General features: G+C 38.5%; 1 protein-coding gene across 2 annotated transcripts in view; it reads right to left on the minus strand.

Annotated features, from left to right (window-relative positions):
- The window catches only part of TMEM135 (transmembrane protein 135), a 172,628-nt gene that overhangs the window by 59,966 nt on the left and 95,009 nt on the right, over nt 1-17,653 (minus strand). For both annotated transcript variants that reach the window (XM_027744610.2, XM_027744609.2), the window contains one exon: nt 3,035-3,081. In XM_027744610.2, coding sequence (XP_027600411.1) covers nt 3,035-3,081 — 47 coding nt within the window. The remainder of the gene's footprint in view (nt 1-3,034; nt 3,082-17,653) is intronic.

Here is a 17,653-nt window from a genome sequence, read left to right on the forward strand (position 1 = left end):
GTATGATCATACTGCAATTATGTGCCACATTGATTTTCTTGTTTTTTAATGGATAACTATCAACCAGAGCACTCAGCTTTCAAATGCAAAGTCAACAGGCTGCTGCTAACACGGCAACCTGAAAGATACCCTGGAAGCTGTGTGATAGACAGGATATATCTCAATTCCTCCACAAAGAAAACAGTTCTGAACTTTCCAGCTCAAATAACTTTTCATCTCCTAGGTTCAAAAACGATCACCTTAAGCCATGCTGGTAAGCAGCCACTTAAAAATGAGCAAAGTCCATCTGAATGCTAAAGAGCACCTCTGCTTTCCATGCTTATCCCAACCACCACTGCTGCCTCACAGTGCCAACGCCAGCTACTGTGCATCACGGCACAAGCTGTGCAGGGACAATAATTCAGGTCAAAATTACCCAGAGCAGAAATAATAGCCAGGCTTAATTAAAACTGGACCTTCCAGGAATGCAGTGCCAAACAGAGCTACCAACTGAGTACAGTTATCACTTTTAAGCTCAGAGAACCTGATAACCTTGGATAAGGTAGAAAATAAAAGACTACTTTGCCTTTATTCCCTGCAACATCTGACTTCCAAGCATCAGTCAGATTTTCATACCATAGAGGTAGTCTTAAGTCTCTTTCAGAAAAGTTTTAAGCTTCAAATTACATGATTTAGATACTAGGATTTTATGTTTAATGATGAAAGGAATCATATATGACCTTGGTGACCATGACTGCTACTGCACTTAGACCTTTTTGGATATTTTGGTGCGGTGGGGAGGACAAAAATGGTGACGACACTCTGGAAACAGATTAAATACAAAACAAGAGAGAATTTTCTGTTTTTCAGGTCGGTAAAGGCTTGTTAACAGTAAACAGTGTTTCACAGTCAATGGGAATATATTCTATAAGCCAAGCAGATCTGACTTTGAAGGTGTTTATTCCGAAAGTATGAACATGATATTGTCAGTTTGATCCTCTTATGATTAGGAAAAAGGTTGAAGTGATTTTGAGCCATTAAACAGGAAATGCAGTTTAATGACTCTCCCAATTATTGTCTGCTTCCAACAGATAGGAAGACTGCCTCCCCTGGGACTCCAGATGGATCCACACAGGATTCTTCCAAGGGCTGTCCAAAATCTTACTGAAGGGGATCAATCATTAATTCATGTACGGGTTAAGACAACAACCAACCCACAGTCACAGCCAGTCCAGACGAACATACAACAACTGTGGGCTGATCAAGTGACCTGTCTGCTGTCTCTTCTCCATGAGCAGTTGAGTAGACTGTGCACGCCCAGAGGCATTTTCACCCAGATCCATCTATCTGGTTTCTTTAGAAAAGTAGCACATGAACCACTGTGAAGAAGTTCTATTCACAACACTCATTACACTAAGAAAAAAAAACCCTCCAAAACTGGTCTGTGCTAATTATTTTTTACAAATTTACCTTGTCTTAGCATTTTTGTTAGTGTTTACAAATCGATTTTTTTCCCCCCAAGAATTAAACTAAACCTGATATTCTATTTTAATTCCTCGGTTAAAACACAAAGGCAAAAGGAGTTAAATATTGTTGATGATTGCTCAACAGGATATCCGTCAACCTTAGCATGGAGCAACTAATTTTAGAAGACAAAACGGTTTGGAGCCCATTCAATTGCCAGTATTGCTGTGTCAGATTAGGGGAAAATTCACCAAATACCTCTAGGGTCTGCATCAATTCTTACCCCTAAATGGGCTACAGGAAAGCTGGAGAGGGACTTTTTACATGGGCATGCAGTGACTGGACAAGAGGTAATGACTTCAAACTGAAAGCTTAGATTTGATATTAAGACAAAATTCTTAAATGTGAGATACCATGTGGTGGTGAGTCACTGGAACAGGTTTCCCAGAGAAGGTGTGGATGCCCCATCTCTGGAAGGGTTCAAGGCCAGGCTGGATGGGGCTATGAATACTAGTCTAGTGGAAGGTGTTCCTGCCCATGGCAGGGAGGTTGGAACTAAATGATCTTGAAGCTTCCTTTCAGCTCTAACTATTCTAGGATTCTGTGATTTAACTTGCAGATTCTCTCTAAAACACTGGTTCATTACCAAAGACATAAAGACAATTAGCTTCCTCCAAAATCATACAATATTTATAGTTTTGACCAGAATTTTAATGTTTTGAGTTGTTTGATCAGCATTCATGCAGACAGGTGTCTAACCTCAAACTTATAAGTCAAATTCTCTGAGGTTGTTATAGCTTAACTCTGGGACACAGAAGAAAATAAAGCAAGAAGACTGCCAATGCAAGGTTCTTAATGGGTTATAGATGAAAGGAGGAATGCTTCTTCGAATCCTCTAAATTAACAGCCCTCCTCTATCCACAGACTGTTCTTGGCCAATATCCGTAAGTAATGGAATTACAAAAAAAAAACAAGCTGCAGCTTCCAGAGTTTTGCAATTACCAGGGGATCATACAGCTTGAAGAACCATACATGGCTATGTGCCACAGAAAATTCTAAGTCAAAGGGTTATAGTCAAAGGTTACTTTGAAAAGCAACTTTCCAGTTTGAGATATAATAAAATTTGAGAGGTCTACTATTTAAAGGGAAACAGTGACAAGGCAAATGACATATTTTGCAAAGTGAGAGAGAAAAAAGTAATAAAAATGAATGTCTCATCCACCCCCATTACTGCATGTTTTAAAAAAGGAATACAACTCATAACTTGTGAGAACATATATGAAAAGCAAGATTTCAGCTGTTTTTGTACTATGCAACGTTAGATCGCCAGAGTCATAATTATGAGATGAGACTCCCTAAGTAACCAGTATAATCTCCAGAAGATTTAACAAATTAAATTCAACATTTCCCCTTTAAGTTCAATTATGTTCAAAGCACTGGGGTTTTGATGCCACAGAAGCACTCCACTCAATTCAGAAAGTTGGAGTTGAGAACATAAAAGTTTTGAGATGAATACCAAAAACCAAGTAAGCTCTAAGAAACACTGTTTAAAATAATTTTTACAACATAAACAGATGTACTAGCAACATACCTGAAGAAGAACATGAACAGAGCAGCTGTGATGCAGAACAAAAGGACCTACAAAAAGGAGAAAGAGTGTTATTACACAAACCATCACATTACTACTGCTTGTTCTGGATCACGAAGATTTTACAACCATTACTATAAAAGATACACTTTATCTATATGCTTGATGGGCCAGAATGAAAGTTTGTCTGAATCCATCAAACAGGATTGCCTTGTTTCTAGTGGACTTTGAGTTGTTCCTGTAGAAGGTAAAAGAATATGAAATCCAAACCTGGGCAGTGGGACAACAGACACAGCAAATGGCACCACTTAAAACAGTTTGGAATAAAATAATTATAAAACAACAGAATTTAAGCAATAAAGTACTAGAACTGAAATTTAAACATTATATTTTGCCAGCCTTCGCTTTTGTGATTTATTCAAATATCATACTGCTAATTACAGTTTAAAAGGCATGGATAGGTGCTTCTGTTGAACTGCTTTCCAGCAAGTTTGAGTAATTCTATGCCCGACTAAGAGCATCCTTTCTAGTCATTTTCCTCAGTCTTAAACTCACTTCGAACAATCCCATCTTGCTCTATATTATCAGTGTGATCATACAAGAGGCACTGAGCAAACCTGGCAGCTCTCCAGCACTGAGAAGGGAACATCCTATCACTTCCTCACATCCTCTGTGCTGGGGCTTAGCGCTCCTACCTCCTCCTTGCCACCTACACAGGGACTCACAAATGCTGAGCAAAATGAACTCAAGGAGGAAACAAATTAAGTCAACACTGTGGAGAGTTTTCTGCCAATTTGGTGAGCTAAAGAAATCACTGGAAGAGTGTAAATGCAGTGGAGCAGTCACAGGAGAAAAGGAAGGAGAGGAGACAGGCAGAAAGGATGAACTCATCGTCCTCCTCAAGATACCAACAAGCTGCTGTACCTTGACTGTAGAATTGCTTGTACATACAGCTGTTTCAGGAACAACTACACCAGGCTTTAAGTTAAGAACCTGCCTATCTTTGCTAGATACAACTCACTGGTGAGGAAATACCGTTTTGCTCCAGATATACTGGTCCATATTTGTACCATCATTCGGGAGGCAAAAACCTTACAGAGATAGTTAAAGTCTTTCATAAAATATTTGCACTTATTTCCAAGGGTTGAAGAAGATGTGATCATGAGAGGATACAGATAGTTTATATAAGAAGAAATGGAAATGCAGTAGGCTGCTGCACATTAATACAGACCAGAAAGTGTGATAAAAATATGAATAGGAAATGTTTACAATGACTTTCAGAGAATTAAAAATCTTATAATGACACCATTTCCCTTTTCTAAGTCCTCTGACATGTGACTTAAAATTAGGTCACACAAGACACTATAAAAATGGGTACTTTTCACAGCAGATGTTAACTTTTTCTTCACCAGTACTATCATATTTTATTATTCTGCAACAAAAATGTGAACATCTGAAATCATTTTATATGAAATCATTAGGGCAAAGTGAGGGCAATGGTATATATCTTCACCTCTTTCATGGTAATGATCAATTTACACCCAAGTTGTCCTTAAAAAGATTTGCCCTAATCCTCCGAAGTTCAAACCATATTCAAGCAGCCAAACAACAACCACCAATTCTCTGGATGGTACTTCTGAGAGACAGAAAGGACAAGAAGGTTTGACAGCCTGAGCAATGATATTGGGAAATAAGTGAGAAATGGCAAAGAACCAGTTTTCGGGGCGGGGGGAAACAAATCAAAACAATAAAAAAAACAAGTATGCTTGTTTAGTATGAACATACTAAAAATGCTCACTTCACTAAATGTTTTCTTACCCTTTTTTCTTTTTTTCCTTTTATTACCTTTTTCCCAGTAAGTTTGAAAACAACCTAACAAGTATGTATACACATCATTAAGATGCCCTCTGAGCTCTTTCTCCTCTATGTTAAAGCACCCCAGCTTTCTCAGCAGCTTCTTGTATGACAGATACTCCAAGCCCTTAATCATCTTCATGGCCCTTCTCTCCCGTATGTCCATGTCTGTCTTGTACTGGGAAACCCAGCACCAGATACAGCTCTATAGATGTGTCTCACCAGCACTGAGCAGAAGGGAAGAATCACCTTACTCAACTGGCCTCCTTTGCTGGCTCATGTTCAGCTTGGTGTCCACCAGGACCCCCAATTCTGGTCCATTTCTTCAGCCTTTGGATGGCAGCACAACCACCTAGTGCAGCAATAGCTCCTCCCAGTTTTGTATCACCTGCAAAGCTGCTGAGGGTAAAGCCTCTTATCCACTCATCCAGGTCATATAATAAAGATGCTGCTGACTCCAGTATGGCCTGCTGGGGTCCACCACCAGTGACTGACCTTCTGCTGACTTTGTGCTGCTGACCACAACCCTCTGAGCCTGCCAGTTCAGTTCAGCCAGTTTTCAACCCACCTCATGATCCACCCATCATCATTTTGTCTATAATCTAAATTCTACTAGTAAAATCTGGAAACTGAAAATACTTGAAGGCCTTGCTTAATCAGCATCTATAATTTCCAGATGTTGTCCAGAACTTAAAAATATTCTTTGAAAAAAATAAGATGTGGAAGATCTTGGGCAGGTGGAAAGGAGAAAACCGATATAACTTTTCGTAAATGAGAAGTTCAGGGACTATTAGACTGTCAACTATACCACTTCTAATATCCACAACGATACTAGAATAAACTATTTGAAATGGGCAGCTTATAACTTCTAGACATCAAGATAAGAAGCAACCAACACAATAAAAAGTAAATTAAAACTACTGTAATTTTCTTCTTTGACAGATGCTTTAAGGAAAGGAGTAGGTGTAATTTATGTGAACTTTAATGTACCTTTGCGGCAGTTGCTTATGCTAATTAAGTAAGTGGGCACATGGCTGCTCAAAAACACTGCAGGAGAAAACTCCCATAGTAAGCAGTTCATTATCAAACTAAAAGGCATTTTAAGTGAGGTCACCAAAGAGGTTTTGCCTCCCTCTTCAGTAATGATTTAAATGATGGAAAGTGATTGAACTGCCCAAAGTCAACAAGATGAAACTCAATAAAAAACAAATATGAAGTAGCTGGCAGCAAAAATCATGTACGTAAAAAACAGAATAAAAAACAATTGTGTAGGCAAGAGTACAACAAGTATGCATGCAAGAGTATAACAAATTCCAGACATCACAAATAAGTAGGCACAAGCAAAGCAATGCTGTGGAAAGCACTGTAAAATACTAGACTCTTGTAGAAGCAGATATAAGACATCACACTAATGACCTGATGCTAGCACCATCCCAAAATAGTGTTAAGGGCACTAGTGTTAAAGAAAAGCATATACAAAACAAACCAGTCCAGAAGATTACGATGGAAATAACAGACGTGAGGGTATGACTGTTGGGAAACCTCTGAAACTATAAAAGAGGTAGTTAGTGATGAGTATGACAACTATTTTCACATAATTACCATATACTGATAAATCTGTCTCATCGAGCACAGAAGGAGGAAGGCAGAGTTAAACCTACAGCAAAGACAGCACTGGTTAGATAAGAGGAAGAGTTCTCTCTCCAGGACAAGTGATAAACCAGGACAAGTTGCCTGGGAGACTGTGTAATCTCCTTTATCAGAGGTGTTTAAGATCAGTGAGGCAAACAATATTTCTCCAAGAAATGGAGAGGCAAACAATATTTCTCCATGCTCTGGGCATGTTTGACAGGGTATCTCCAATATTCACCCAACTGAATTACAGCAAGATGTGCAGCTAAACAAGACTCTTCTACATGAAATGCACAGCTCAAAATGGAAAGCCCAGGGATTGCCTTATCATAGCACAAATATGGCAGAAACAGAAGGCAAATGGTGGCCATGCTCCAAATCTAAGGTGCTTTCAAAATAAGCCTTTTTTTCAAGTTTTCCCCATTCTAGAATTTTTTTGTAATATCCTCAGTACAATATGCAATATGTATTTTAGATTTTAAAACTGTATTAAAAAAGGGAAAAAACATTAAGTACTACAGAAATATAATTCTAAATATTAAGTGAATTTAAGGATAGGTTAGCATAGTTGGTATGTGAGCACTGTAATTTAATTGATTACATTACACTTCACCGTACTATGCTAAACCTTAATATAAAAAAAGGAAAGTTGCTGACAAGACTGATACTTTTTTTTTGATCTCTATTGGCTGACAAAGCCAGAATTTATTTTTTTCCAAGAAAATTTAGCCCTCATATAACCAGCATCAGGAAGTGACATCTGGTAGTACCCAGCACTGAGCACAAAACAAAAGCTCTGGGTGAAAGTGATTACCAGTTGTCCTAGGAACACTGGCAGACCCAGTAACACCAGCAGATCCAGTAACTCACAAATAACTTGAATAACTTGACCTCACAGCCAGATAAAAATCTTGGACCAGAGAAACTAAAAATAACAGTTGAAACTATCAAAACTACTTGAGTCTTGTGTACTCAGACTTTTCCTACACTCCTAAGGTTATGTGCATTTTCCTTAAGCATTTCCATTACAGTCCGATTTCCTGGGGTACAAAAAGTCTCTGATTGGAGGCTGGTGGTTCTCTTGTACAGCCAAAATAATGAGTAGGACTGAAGACTGTGATAAAGTAACTCAGACGTTGTAATTAAAAGGAAAAGCACTGAAGACACACATAATCTATGTAAATTAAGACAGGAGGAGCTAAAAGATCAGATCAGTGATATCAGCTGGTAGAAGCATCCAGAGTGTCAGAGCTACAGTTCAACACTGAATAGTCTTACATATCCAGCTCACAGAAGACCTGAGGCAGCTTCAACCACTGGCACATCCACATTAGACTTCCAGCGCATTCAGGATGCCTGAAAACCATCACCTTCTCAATCAACCACTTTGCAATGTATGTGAGAGCTACAGCTACACTTGATAAAAAGAAAATTATTACTCCTACTTCCTGGAGGTTGTGTGCTACAGAAAAACAAACTGCCAGGTAAGGTCTGAGGGAACTTTTAGTCGTAAAAATCATGAAAAATTAAAAACTCAGCTAAAAGAAGCCCCCGGTAATTATTCCTTAGGCCAATTTATTCCAAAGTTACAAGTAAGATATATAACTGGGATAAATATAACTAGGAGCTTTGTACAGTGGTCACAATTTTTTACTCTCAAAATATATGATGTGGAAAAACCCAACTATTTTGCACATTTTTTTATTCCTTAAAAGAAGCCATTCCTCCACAGAAGAGTTTACTGCTGTCTCTGCTGCTAGAGGTTATAAGCCCCCTTTCACCTTTATACACCTAGTTGAATAGTAGCATGGTAGTTGTAGTATCTTTTATTACATCAGCTAACACTACCAAGGATGATGGGAGATGCTCCATTGGACTTTTGACTACATAATCTATTCTTCAGATTTACCCCTACTTCAGACATGAAGAAGGGTTTGTTGTGTCCAAAAGCCATTTTGTTTTTTCCATTCATATTAATCAGTCTAACAAAAAATCCCCCAAACCATCAATTAGTAATGGTAAATCCACGAGCTACACTAGCTTGTGGTTCCTAAATTTTATTTCAGGATGTGTTATGGATTTATAAAAATGTTTTCTACAGCTTTTATCACTAAGATTATTTCTTAAGTAAACTCCCTTCTAACAATAAAAAAAACCCAAAACTAAAACAACAAACAAAAAACCACACCAAACAAAACAAATTAAAATGGAACTAACTATGCAGATTAATGCCATGGTCTTGTACTTCATGATCCAAGAAATATATACACATGGAATATCTCTTTTCCACCTGCACACATAACATCCTAATCAATTAACTGCCTTTATAAAATATACATATGCTATTCTTTTCCAATAACAAAATAGCTAGTTTAAAAAGCATACATTTTTCAGTAATTTTCTAGCAGTTAAAGGGGATGGAAATCACAGTCTTTCTGAGTAACTAGACAAAGATACCAGAAGTTATTTAAAAGATACCAAAGATACCAAAAGCTGTATAAGAAGAACTTACGTGAAAACAGGTGTTACATTATGTTCAGCCTCTTAAAATCTGATCTGATAATCACTCTTTCTAATATAAATAGTTATTTTCTACCATTATTTAACACCTCATGCAAGAAATTACCACAGTAAACAATTACCTGATGGAATTAGTCATCATTAGCTGAGACAGGAGTTCTTAAAGAACAGCTACATCATAACCTATAAGGGACTAAAGGGTAGAACTTCAGCCCTAAAACCCACAAGGTGCCAAGAGCATCTGCTCTACCTCCAGAGATCACTGCCACAAACAGCACTTACACTGACACAGTGCAGAGGAAGGCTGATACAGCCACTTACCACTAGATTATATCAGCAATGGGTTTGGCAAGTGGTTTTTCTGAGCACTGAATTAGTTCTCCTGCTCTCCACATCACTTCTCTACTTACCATCCCAACTAAGTAAAAATCACTTGGTGAGGTTTTTATTGCATCCTTCATCACTCCTCCCCCACCCCTTAAACTCCTGATCTTTTTCGGGCAAGCATAGTAGATTCTCCTGAGCACAACTCTACTGTCACCAGTTAGAGAGCTAAAAAACTCCAGAAGAGGTAAATACAACAAGCAACTCAATGCCCAGGTTACAAGAACGTGTAATAAATCTAAAGCTGCCAGTATCTTAATGCTTTGAGATTATTCAAGAGAAGACAGGGAGGTGGCTGAAGTACCACTGTAAGAGCCTGCTTGAGTAAAGACAATTCTTTAATTCGGCAGAAATGATGGCAAATGATGGTTAGAACCTGAAATCTGTCAAATTCAGGCTAGTAAAACAACAACTTTTTCTCCAGTTAGTGAGATTAACCAATGAATTGTGATTAGACTGGTTTGTGTACACTCGATGTACAATGTAGTGAGATTCGCCGGCCAGTGAACCCCACTGGATTCCACTAGATGATTATATGGTTTCCTGCGGCATCAGCATTCATAAAAATAGTATTACTGATGAAACAAATGCACTACATATACTAAAACATGAATTTGTACACACCTTAGCAAATGGTCCTGAATCCCTTACTTTTATTTAAATTTCAGTAGTGGACAAAATATATACTTCAGGTCTGTCAAACGACTTATTAAGACTGTAGTGAAAATACAGTGAAGACTGAAAGGAAAATATACTCCCAAATCCTGCAGCAGCTCCAGCCCTACTGCAACCCTCCAGCTTTTTGTGTCTCCGAGTCCCTTGCTCCTCTCTCCAAGGCCAGTGCTGCCTCACAGATGGTACCTCACAGCACTAAACAGCCCCTTAGACAGGGCCAGGGTGTTTTCAGCTACCATCTCTGTATCATGCTACAAGCTCCCTGTATTTCAATCCCCCACGGAGACAGAAGAAGCCAAGGGCGAATGCTAAGCACTCTCAGTTTCTTCAAGCAAGTACAGGTCTGGAACAAGTGAGACTCCAAGTCCAAGATCTGACTGTGCTCTAACGAAACACAGGCAACCGTCAAATACTACCGTCTGTATGTGCTGGGTACAGCTACCTACAGACAAAGTGTGGCTCTGTCTGGTTATTGTGAAGTCATATAAAACCTCTTTTACACACTGATTAAAAATTGTGATCTACTTACTTTTAATTTCTATTTATATCTTTTTATAATACCTCTTATTTTTCTATTAGGAACAGCCCGCAATTACTAAGAACTGCAGAAAGCAGTAAAAATATGCTACTTAATTTTCAGTATTGCCATTGCTTATTAAAGAAGTCACACAATTAATTCCTGCACAGAAATGTCATTAATAAAGTTTTTAAAACAAAGATATTCTATGCTGAAAACAGGCAATTTCTTTCTGTACAAAAGGGTAAGGACTTATGGCAAATGGCCTTAAGCATAAGGATTTATGGAAAATACACTCAAATTTCTAGTGATTCCAAAACACATATGTCAATTGGAAATCCTGAAATGGAACCATCTCTTTCTGGACATTTCAAGTGATGCAATGTTTTACCTTCTTTCTGTAGTCAATCCTGTCAAATCAAAACCTTTATAATACCTTATCTCCTTCTGTAATTGAAATCCAGCATATTTGGAGAAAATTTCATGAGCAATCAAAAGTATTGACAAAAACTCATCATAACTGCGGTCATCCCCAAAATTATTATTTTTCTACTTGAAATCAAATAACTTTTGAAGCACTGCAACACTGCTTCTGCTTTAAAACTGACAGGCTTTACGACAATGTAGAGAACAATTTGTCAGAACCTTACTGGGCACAGAGCCAGTTCAGCTACACCTACAACACTTCAGCTATTAGAGGCTCCTGATTTCTTTTCTGCCAGCAAGCCTCAAGCAATCTCTAGGCTGATAAGATCAAAAGAAACATTAGTATGTGTTACTAAACATGAGATTATATAGTGTCTTATTAAAGCACTGTTGTTTGATCATGATTAAGAGATTACAATTGGCAAATGCAGACAGTAACTGAGCTGAGATGGGGAGCACCTTCCACTCTCAGAAGAGCACGAAAGAATGAAAGGAAATTAAACCCTTTATTTTCTAGTTCAGAATTTCCATATATATATATATCATACATATATATATATATATACACATACATATAATTAAGCATTTCAGCATAACTCGTTTTCTCAAAAAACACTTGTCAGTCTCTTCCCCTGTTTTTCATATTCTTTTATCCACAGCAAACAGAGCTGTAACACATTGTGACTGAGCCACGAAACAGCCTTTCTGAAAGCTCCTGAGGAGAGACCTCTGCTTTCAGGGATGCACAATGCTTGAGAGACTGAAACACAAAAAAGTAGTTGCCAAATGAAACAGTAGTACCTCCCTATTGCACCTTCCTAAAAGAGCAAAAAAGAGCTATTTCAGTGTATCATTGAAGAGCTGGTCCAGGCTTGTTTCTGAAACTAATTAACCCTTGGACACACAACTCACAGGCAGCTCCGACACTGGGCAATGGGACACACCTCCAATCCTATCCTGTATCTTCTGTACTCCCACATCTCCAAGCACATCCCAGGCTATAAAACAAACCCTTAATTATCAGCTGCAAAAACACTATTCTGTTAGGCTGCCAGTGCTACCTTCTCATTTCAAACAGTATCTAATTAGGGGAAAATAGTATGCATGCACACACAAAAATAGATATAGATGGCAAGTACAATACCTTAGGGTTACAAAGATATCAAATTATTTGGGAGCATTGCTCTTCCTTGAACAACAACAACAACAACAACAAAAAAAAAAAAAAAAAAAAAAAAAAAAAAAAAAAAAAAAAAAAAAAACAACAAACCAAACAAGCAAACAAAGAAACAAAAAAAGAAGGAAAAAAAACCCAAAAAACCCCCCTCCAAAAATCACAACAAATATTCTAAAGATAATTACTTTAAAAAAGACAGTCTTATTTTTTCCATACTGTAAGATGCATTTAAATTAATCTTTTTTTCCCCCATTCATCCGGCTGCACAACACTATAGACTCAAGTGCTCAGTACAGAAACACATAGGGTATCATGTGAGTAACCTACAATTTAAAGAAGATGAACAGAATTGAAAGACATGATGCATCCTTAAAGACAGTTCATTTTAATTAGTTATCCCTTAGTCACAGGACTAAAATGAAACACCCTCAACTTAAGTCAATGAGTATGTCTCCGTAACCACTGAGACACTGCATGAAATCAAGGTAGAGTACAGTCTAAGCATCACATTTGTATTCTGAGGATAACTCTTAAATGTATCTTCATCAAGGAAAGTCTTTTGTAGCCTTTTTTCCCCCCTAATTTTATGTGTACCAGAATAGGAAAAAAAAAAAAAAGACACAAGAGGGTTGTGTTCAGTGTTGCTGAAGGGTGTGGATGCCAGGTCTCCCTCCTGCCCACAGCAGCACAGGCACTCACACACCCTCCCTCACACAGCCAAGCTCCCTCCTCCCAGAACTGTACCTTGGTACGTCGCGCACTTAGACATTAACAAACCCACTGTCAAATGGATTGCTGTTGAAAGGTTACACATGGATTCTGACCAATAATGGAAAAATTAACAGCTTCATTCATTAGTCCCCACAAGAGATTTTTACCACAAGACACAGTAAATTCTCAGTTTACACACCACAAGAAAGGTATTGAACATTGACAGCGCCATATTTTCAGTTCATTTCCCATTTCCTGACATATCTCAGCTTTACGCCCTCCCAACCAAGACTTTAATATTCAGACAGTTGGAGGTGGGGGGGCTTTTTGCTTTCTAGATTTGCTTTGTTTTTGGAAGCCTCTTGAGAAAATCTGCATGCCCTCAGGGCAAGTCTTGCTCCATTAGCTTGTCAGGGTGGACAAGAGCTTTAACTACTCTTGAAATCTTGATATTCGTTATTGTGTTTTAAGAGAATAACAAACAGCCTTTTGGCAGACATCCAGCTCAGTCTTGAGGAAATAACACACAAAATAAAGTTACTCTATATCAATTAACACCCTAAATACCATGTAATGCTTCTGAATACACCACCAAACCTATACACTCAAGAAAAACTTTAGATAGTAAGAAAAATACACTTTAGGATTTGCTCTGCATGTAACTCCAAGTTTACCCTAAATTTTGTGAGGAATAGCTTTAAAATATATGTTCTACATGAAGTAAACTTTTACACATTTCTTCAAATTCATCACATTACATCAGAGTAAAATACTTCTGAAATACCTTAAATAGGCCCATTTAACTGAATTTGGTCATCCAAAATGCTAAAATGCTACACAGGGCTTTGTTCTTGCTGTTTTAAATATCTATTTACTTTAGAACTACCAACAACTTACAAAATCACTCTCATCTGAAATTTTCAGATATTTATATACATCATGGCTGGGCTTCGCAAACGAAGATTTGGGGAGGGCTCTACCCACGTTTGTTACAAGCACGCTGGCGGCTAAAAAGGCCAATACGAGATAGACATGTCTGGTTGCAAAAGGCACAGCAGAAAGACTCCTTGGGTGGTATATTCTGCAAGACACGATTCCTTCTGCATTGTCTTTTCTCCTCGAGAATGATCCTGCATGCTTTCTCAAAGGCATCAGCAGCGTTATAGATGGTGTGTCTCCAGGCCTCCCGACTGGAGGCCAGAGTAGACCAGTTATGATGATCAATATGGCCAAGGCTGAGATGTTGTTTCAGGGAGTCCTCGTATCTTCTCTTCGGGGATCCTCTCTTGCGGTAGCCGGTGGCAAGTTCACCATAAAGCAAGATCTTAGGGAGGCGGTGGTCCTTCATCCTGGAGACGTGCCCTGCCCAGCACAGCTGTGTTCTCAGTAACATGGCCTCAATACTTGTGACTGCTGCTTGTTCTAGAACAGATGTATTGGTTACATAATCTGACCAGTGGATGTTTAGGATTGTACAGAGGCAGCGTTGATGGAAGTGTTCTAGGAGTAGCATGTGGTGGCGGTAGATGACCCATGATCCAGATCCATACAAGAGAGTAGACAGCACTATGGCTCTGTAAACACCGATCTTTGTACTTTTCTTCAAGTGTTTATTACGCCATACTCTTTTATGGAGTTTTCCGAAAGCACTATCATGCCTTTGCTAACCTGTTGTCTATCTCTCCGTCAATCTTACCATCGGAGGAGATGAGGCTACCTAGGTAATTAAACTGCTGGACTGATTTGAGCTCTGATTGGTCAACGGTGATATGGGGATGAAGGAAGACTTCCTGAGGTGCCGGTTGATAGAGAAGCTGACTTCCAGCCCAAAGAGCTCAGCAGCGTCTGCAAAGCAGGATGTTAAACGCTGCAGAGCTACTTCTGTGTGGGTGACAGGGGTGGAGTCATCAGCATAAAGCAGCTCCCAGACAAGATGGTTTAAGGTCTTAGTGTGGGCCTTCAGTCACCTTAGGTTGAATAGGCTTCCATCAGTACGGTATCGGATGTAGATGCCGTCCTGATCATCGAGATCTGCCGTGGCCCTTTGGAACATCACGCTGAAAAAGACTGTGAATAGGGTTGGTGCAAGAACGCAGCCTTGTTTCACACCACTAGTTATTAGAAAGGGCTCAGAAAGTGCATTGCCATAACTGACTTGGCCGTGTTGATCCTCATGGTGTGAGATGATCATTTTAAGGAACTTGGGGGGACAACCTAAACGTTCCAAAATCTGCCATAGACCTTTTCTGCTCACAGTATTGAAAGCCTTGGTGAGGTCAACAAAGGTTACATAGAAACCTTTATTCTGTTTCCTACACTTCTCTTGCAGTTGTCTGAGAACAAACACCATGTCTATGGTACTCCTGTTGGCTCTGAAACCACACTGGCTTTCAGGTAGAATTCCTTCTGCTATGGCGGGTATTAGTCTGTTCAAGAGTATTCTTCCCAGGATTTTGCCAGCAATGGAGAGTAGAGTAATACAAATATATAAATTATCTTTATAGCTAATACATGCTATAGATTCCAGTATCTTCATCACCAAAACATGCAAAATTTTGTATTATACCACTAGACTGTACTGAATCACATTTAAAAATGTACATTTCAAATCAAAATTTAAAGTCTAAGATTGGGTCACTGTGATACTACTACAAGCTGACACATTCCTCATAATGGCTACATGTCTTGCTGTGCAGGTTTGCCTATTGTTGGGCCATGCACTCAGTTCAGGCTGAAGCTTCATGAATTACTTCCAGACAATGTCAACTTACACAGTCATCGTTCCTCCTCCAGCACCTTATTTTTTGCTGATTATTGCCACGTGTCTGCTGCTGACACAGAGATGCACAGAAAAACAAATCACAGATGTGATGCACCTGAAAGTAACCATTTTCCGCTCCCAAGGACTGAATGGGGTCACAGGCAGGCAGCTGGGGCTCATCTTTGCCTAAATCAGCTTAAGGCACACCAAAATCAAATCCTAGCCTGATACCAACAACACAGTCAATTCAACCGGCATGATTTATCCATCTTTATGACATGGATAAATAAACATGAATTAATTGTGAATTGTTCAAATTAGGATACACTGAAAAATCAATATTAGAAATATACTTGAAATACATCAGAACTGAAAACTACAAAAACACTGACATCTCTAAATATTAAATCCATGTGTAAGACAAAATTTAAATCTGGTTACTTATCCTACAAGAGCATTACAAATGTGTAAATACTAAAAAAACAATAGATTTTCTTAGTAGTCTGTGCAGATGTCTCATATTGGGCTTCTGAACATAAGTCCTTAGCTCATGTTGCAAATATCATACAAGATTTCATCTCCACCATGAGAATTTCTGCTTGTCTGTCTCTTTTTCTTCTAGAGCTCATAATCACTGAAGTATTACAAGATTTGATATTACCTTAGTATCCAAAAAGGAACTGCAAGAGTTATTTATCTTTAAAAGTTTACAAGTGTTGAAATACTTTTAGTGCTGTGAAGTATACGCATTAAAATAATATTCCAAGTGTAATACTGTGCAAATCACTGTATCCAGTAATCATTCATACTGGTGACATTTTTAAACAGTAGCAGAATATGATGAATTTCTGATAAGCACTAAAAACTAGTAAAGAAACAGGTTTAAAGAAGTAGAAATAATTAATCTATTTTCATAATTTAGAAATAAACAGTAGGGTTTTCCCACAATTGCAACCACTTAACTCTTAGTTAAAGTGGTGTATTTGATAATTAGAGTAAATTAGTTGAACAAATTTTAAAATTACTAAAAATTTTGGCAAGCTCAGATTTACTGTAAATTAGTTACAACAGACATTAGTTACAACAGTTATTTTTCAAACTCAGAGCTTCCTGTCCCACATGCTTGAGCCCATAGCTGCCCTCTCTGTTCTGCTGGTGAGACTGCAGGAAGGGGCTGAGGAAGCCAATGTGGCAGCCAGGAGAAACACACAAGAACATGCTCAGGAACTGTGGATTTCTTTTCTTAAAAATGCTGTAAAACTAGCAGACACCTTCTACAAATGCTTTGATATATATACCTATATATATAGACATATATTGATATATATACCTATACAGTGGTATTCTGGTATTCCTACTAACTGAGGAGAAAATATTTTAAATCTATTATAATTATTTATGTTTATGCATAAATCCTGGCACCTTGCAAATCATATCATTTAACATCAGTATTTCTGTATCTCTCCACAATTTTGGCAGAGTTTTCTATAACATTGTGAACTACATGCATTGCTTTGCAAGTAAGAGCCCCCTTGAGAATGTGAGGAGGGAGGACAGCAGAGTAAGCTAAAGTACCTCTCACATTTCCCAAGACAGGAGCCTCCAGGATGTACAGCTGACATTGGCTGTCATCGTTAGATACTGCCAACTCCTCAGGGTAACGAGGGCTCTTAACCAACATTTTATGTGAACTAGGAAAGGCATGGAATCAAAACTGTTTGGAAAGGGGTGAAAGCAGAGATTGTGTTATCTGTTAAATGAAAGAGCTCATGCTGCAATGGAATCACTTTTCAGGGGTTTCCCGAGAAGGTGTAGATATTCCTATGGCACATGAAAGGAAGGACTTCAAGTTCTCGCCACAGGTGTCCCATCCCACTCCATCCCACTGCTGGAGGCTCCTTCTCTTTTAGCATCCACATCACTTCCCTAAGCCAGGGAAGGGGCTCAGGCTGCTGCTGCTGACAG

This window comes from Pipra filicauda, unplaced genomic scaffold, assembly GCF_003945595.2.
Source record: "Pipra filicauda isolate LSUMZ 115617 unplaced genomic scaffold, ASM394559v2 scaffold141_size4267151_pilon, whole genome shotgun sequence".
NCBI classification, from domain to species: domain Eukaryota; kingdom Metazoa; phylum Chordata; class Aves; order Passeriformes; family Pipridae; genus Pipra; species Pipra filicauda.